At 36.9% G+C, this 6,000-nt stretch overlaps 1 protein-coding gene across 3 annotated transcripts in view; it reads right to left on the bottom strand.

Moving 5' to 3' along the window:
* PLGRKT (plasminogen receptor with a C-terminal lysine) overlaps positions 1-6,000 on the bottom strand; it is a 30,708-nt gene continuing 24,708 nt past the window's right edge. For 2 of the 3 annotated variants that reach the window (XM_054186406.1, XM_054186407.1), the window contains exon 5: positions 1-1,879. In XM_054186406.1, coding sequence (XP_054042381.1) covers positions 1,758-1,879 — 122 coding nt within the window. In that variant the 3' untranslated portion in view covers positions 1-1,757. The remainder of the gene's footprint in view (positions 1,880-6,000) is intronic. The other variant, XM_054186408.1, reaches the window with a different exon arrangement.

Below are 6,000 nucleotides of genomic sequence, written 5' to 3'. Positions count from 1 at the left end.
TGCCAAAACAAGCTGGTTTAATTGTTTTTCTTTCTCAGAAGAAAGAGGATGAATATATGACAGAGGTCAAAACATAAAAAGCTATTATAACTTCTTCAAAATTAAAGCAAGGTGGACTTCAGAACTTAGAGGAAAGGGAGCAGATGAATAACAGATGACCCGTTACTCAAAGCAAAACAGGTAAGCAGGGATATATATGTCCTAAGTGTAGTACATAATATAGCAGCAAGTGGTGAGGGATTCTGTTACAGGACAGGCAGAAAATATGAGGTGGTCTTGGGCTGCATTTTGTGAGCTCACAGAATATGGGTAGCACCATAGGCTGAGTTGAGGCACGCCTTCCAAGCCAATTAAAATCAATGCCTTAAATCCTAAACAGCCAAAGTGTAAACCAAGCTATTATTACCTGTTTTATCACTCTGCACGTTAAAATGCATAACATTTGACATCTGTTATAGATTGTATTCATCATTAACACACAATGACAGAACCAATTATAGAAGTGATTGAATGCGGAAGTGAATGCACTTTCAGAAATCAGTCTTACACAGCTATGGAAACTGTGCTATTAATTTATTCTACGTTGAGAAGCTTTTGTTTTATTACATATTCACTTGTCTTACTATAACAATATTCTGATTTTAGTCAAGTCGTCTTCAAAAACAGATTCAGGGCATTATCTCCAGCCAGAACTTAATCTTTAAATCAACAAATTGTCAATACAGACTTAGGCTTAATTCATTACTGGATGCTTTTTGAGCATTTGTTTTTCATTCCGCAATTAGGCTAATGCTAGAAGACTTTCCATCAAAAACACAAAATAATCTTGTTCTAAACAAGATTTCCAATACAGAAAGATGCATTTTTTTGCCAAGTGTAACATCAGAATACTAAAACATACTAAAATTATATTCTCAGTATATAACATGCAAGAGTAAAGGCATGCAAAAAATCCCTCAGTTTTTCAGTACTTGCAAGGCCCCTTGGATCTACCAATTACAAAAACATACATTAATAATTTTACTTGCTGTTAGCCTAAGTTAATATTCATCTTAGTAGTGAAACTCTGATTTCATGTAAACAAATTATCCTGAGTTTCAGAATGTCAAACAAGCATGAAAAAGATTCAGGAAATAGCTACATAATTTGTTTTCTCTTTTTGAGAAATTATCTCTGCTCATACTTTAATACAGTTTTTCTTAAGAGTAAAACACACAGTTAGCAAGTGACGTGTTTGCTTCTGAACCTATTTCTGATAAAAGCTGTTTATTCCAGAATTTGAAGCAGAGATGGTGAGTTTACTGCCTAAAGAACAGCAAATAAAAAGTGTCTTATTTTTCGAAGTTGACTGTCTATTCCTGCCTTCAAATTGAGCTGTGCATCCTTAAATATATTTGAAAATTATGACCATATTTATACAAATCTGTAACTACCAATTAACTTATTTTTGTTGATTATAGTAAGTTTGGTCAGTACCAGACATTTTTACTACAGGTGAAAGTTATTTTCAGACTCTAAATAAACAGTGTAAATTCAATATTTAATTCTAAACAAGAAAATATACTACAGCAACAATGGGTGTTGTCAAGAGATATACACAATATAAAAATCATTGCTTTAGAAAGTTTTGGGTTTTTTTATGAACTGTATTTCGATTTTATAAAAGCTCCTATTTTTCTCAAAATTTTAATGATTCATTTATGTCTGAAACCACTATTAAAATCACATTTCAGATGTTAAGCTTTAATCCCATCTTCCTATTTTTCTATGAAGATCTTGCTCTGAGATCTTCTGATTTTCTCCAGCTCTTCATAAGTGAGTGGTCCTTTCGGCAATTCTAGCAAAGTGCTCTGTGTGTCCAAAATGTTCTCTGCTTCACCTTAAAAAATAAAAAAATTTGAATAAATTTCCTCCTCACCCTTACTGTGAGAAAGCAAAGAAAGTAAAAAAAAAAAAAAAAGAAACTGACTAAGCTATTCTTGTTTGGGCCACAGCAACAAAATACCAGGTCACAGTTATGTATTTTACAAACGAGCCGATGCCAATGTAGCATTAAAGTTGTCTAAAGTACTAGTGGGACACCTGCACACAGAAGTGTTTGGTCCGAACTGAATATCTGCCTCAGACTGCATTTGTTTGAACGAACTTCAGCCATAACAATTAATTGTGCTGCTGTTGCCGTTTCTTAGCCCCTTTCTCCTAAAAACTACACTGATTTATAGTAATGTTTCATGTAGAGATTTACTACACACATGCTTTGAATTGGAGGCATGAGATACTGCAAGGACTTGGCATCACCGTGTACTTTTTACCAACCCCATACTGCATTTGACCAATTAGGAATCTGACACGAGGGTAGATCAGACACAGACATAAAAGCATACGTAAGCTTTAACAAGTAAATTCCCTGTGCACAGTATCCTACACGCACTATATTTGGGCACAATTTTTCTTCTTGTCTCAGGCCTAGGCTAAAAGATGTCAGGCTACAGGCAGAAAGAGGGTAGCACAAGCCTTGAAGAAGCGTTGGTGAAAGCATATTGCTCACAAAAAGATTTGCTAAGACAGTTACCTAAACACACAGTCTTAACAGCATAGCAGGGAAAAGCTGCAGGGTGCAGAATGGTCTGGGTAAGGCTGGAATGAAAACATCTAGGACAGAGAATCCAGAAAACAAAGATACAGACTGAACATCATACGTAAATTGTGGTGGTCTAATTGTGATATAAGAAAAGATGAAGATTAGGCAAAGAATGTGTTTGTTTTGGCTGATTCCATTTGGTACAGTGACAACAATCTCATTTACCTATGCCTTAACTCCTAGCTTGATGATTGTTAAGGCAGGGATTTGAAGCTGTATTTACATGCCATAAACCTGACTGAATATTGTAATGTAGTCAAGATTGGGTCAATCTTTAAAACGAGTCCGAATGCTGAAATCTCCAACTGCAATTTTGGTAGTATTACAGTGCTTGGGATCTCCACACATCAGCAGTACCCATCAGGATGACACTGTTTATCACTCCCAGTAACTGGTAATAACACGTCAGTCAGTTGCATATAGCATCTGATTATGGAATATCAAGAGATCTTAGGTGACAGAGAGATGTTACAGACAGTCAACTCTCTACGCCTGTCACTCAGATGCACTAGAGCAGATTTCCCAGTCACCATCCTTCTCACATGTCTCAGGATACAAGCAGTGAGCTATGTAAGTCTTGGAAAAGGTAGCCAGTTTGATTGCTTAGTGGACAAGTTTTGTGCAGTTGGAAGTCGTCTATATAATCCCTCCCCTCCTCTAATAATTTGTCTGAAAAACACCAGCAATATGTACCTGGACTAAGAGGAAAAGCAGAACAGCAAGGCCAAGAACACAGATAGCAGGTTCATGACTGATTCTTAGTGTCCTCAGTCATTCAGAAAAGATCGTGCACCTGAGGGCTGTTCTGTAACCCTGCCATCGCCAAAAGATTCAGTTCTATTCCATGGCTCTGGCACACTAACGGCTTTTCAGCAGCACAAGCAGAACTCAAAACAGGTATCTCCCCCTTTGTCCTCAGTTTTTGCTTTAATTAGCCCAACCTATAAAGCAGGAAAAAAATCCCTCCGATGTCTATGTGGGAGAATAAGCAAGTAATAAGAAAATATTTGGACAAGCGGGCTAGAGACAGAAGAAAAAATTAACTGTAAGCAAGATCAGAGACAAAATGCCTAGTGAAAGAGGAATAGAGAAACCTCCAGGGGTATAAACTGATTCCAAAGAATGAAGAACGGCAGATGCAAGGCTATTTGATCAAGTGCTTCAGATGCAAGGAAGATTATGCAGCATGGAAGTAATTGCAAATTAACTTAGGAGAGGGAATTGGCTATGAGGCTGAAGATAGGCATACCCTGGAGGGAAGAGAGCAGTTAAGAGGGAACAATAAAGGGAATGGTGTATACATTCATTATTACACTACAGAGACAAAGCATGGCATCCACCAACAGAATACATGGGCAAGCAGAGAAGTGATTAAGAAAGTAGTATGGAAGTGGTCACAGGGACCAGCTGAGTAGTAAGAACAAGTATTATGGCTGTGGGTCAATTGTGTCATAAAACCTTCTCTTCAAGTACTTAATTTTATTCTTAAAATAAAAATGAACTCCTGAATCTGATTTCCACATAATTACGAACCTCCTTCTTATTTCTAGCCCAGATTAATTCAGGCTAGTCCACTTCCTTTTATTCTAGTGCTGATATTAGTAATTAGTTTAATTTCCTTCTCTTATGTTCCTTTATCCTATCCTGTAAGTAAGATCTGTAGACCGAAATCTCTCACATCTTTTCACAAGGCTAAACAAACTAATGACTTTGTTTTCTCTCACAAGGCAGCTTGGCATTCCCTGACAATTTTAACTCTTCAGTAATTCTAGACTCCTTGTACAGAAGTGATCTAAATTATGCAAAATTTCCAAGGAAGGTATTACTGTTCTGCTGCATCATACCTTCCCATCTGTAACCTCCATTTGTACTAAGGTTGTGGAATATCCATTCCTGGAGATATTCAAAAGCCATCAGGACTTTTTTTCTGGGCAATTGGCTCTAGGTGATCCAGCTTGAGCAGAGTGATTGGATCAGACAACCTCCAGAGGTCCCATTCAACCATGCTGTGATACTAGGAAACCTCACTTGAGTTTTCTAGATTTCACTTGACTTTCATAATTTCATCACACTGGATTATACTCATTCCATGATCACCTAATACATTCAGGTTTTTCTCTTTTTCTATCACTTACAGCTGGTGAGCTCTGATGGTAGGAATCCCTATTAGTCTCTAGCTTCCCTATCATTCTGTGATTCTCTGATTCTTGCTGACCTTCTTATGAAATTGAATCCTATTTTATTATCTCAGTTCTTCAGGTCATCAGTTCTTCTTGTACTACTGTTTATTTCATCTCTGTTGATGACACCAATCAAGTTTGTCATCCACAGATTTGATTAGTATAACCCACTTGTAATTTCAAATACAAAATAAAAGCAGATCCAGACCAAATCTTAAGGAATATTGCTAATAACCCTGCCAAAGCCTAGCCTTCCTCTTTAAGCACAAATCTGTGACACATTCTCTTCACTCCAGTGCTTACCTGTCTACTAATTTCCATGTCCTTCATGCTAACTTAAACTTCATGTGATACCACACTAAATGCTTTCATGAGTTTATAGTAGATCTACCACGTTTCTTTTGGAAAAGAGAAATGATATTCCTGAAAAAGACAGAGTTAGCTTGGCATATTTCATTTTATCTTACTGTGCATTTTGCTCCATAGCTTCTTTTCTCCAAAACCTTTTCACAAATATTGCATACTGCTGAAGTTGCCCTAGTGGATCTGAAGTTACGTACACAACTTTTCCTATTTGGAAAGCAATATGATACTACATTGCCCCTCTTCAACCTATACAGGACCACATGGTCGTGAGTAAACACATTACATACTCTTGCTATGGGGTGTGTATTATGATGTACTCACTCTTCCAAAATTCTGGAATGAACATGAGGTCATTTTTTTTTTTAAATAAATTAACAAACCCTAAATTACAAGTGTTCCTTCTGCACTGTATGTACTAATCTCCTTTTCAACACTTGGATTTCCAAGAGCTACTCAGTGTTTCTCCCTGTGCTCAGCTGCCTCTTCATATTAAAATCCAAAGAAATGTATTTAGTGGGGTTTAGAAAATGTTCAGAGATATACATTACTGCATCACCTGAATATATCTGCACCTGTGTGCAGCAGAAAATATGTCAGAGTTTGCCTAATTTATCTATCATTATTTTCAATGAAGTACACAGAGTTAGGAAACCTACCTCTTAGTTCTGGAGGCTGATCTCTTGGCAGACCAAGAGCTGAAACAAATTTTTATTTTGTTTCAGTATGTTTGTGTCAGTAGCAGAAAGGAAAATCAAGCTAGTTAACTAAGACGATTTGTGAAGGTAACAAGCCATAGACCAATGCCGTCTTCAC

Source organism: Rissa tridactyla, chromosome Z (assembly GCF_028500815.1).
Source record: "Rissa tridactyla isolate bRisTri1 chromosome Z, bRisTri1.patW.cur.20221130, whole genome shotgun sequence".
Classification (NCBI taxonomy): domain Eukaryota; kingdom Metazoa; phylum Chordata; class Aves; order Charadriiformes; family Laridae; genus Rissa; species Rissa tridactyla.
The sequence above is the reverse complement of the archived record's forward strand: the minus strand, read 5'-3'. Positions and strand labels throughout refer to the sequence as shown.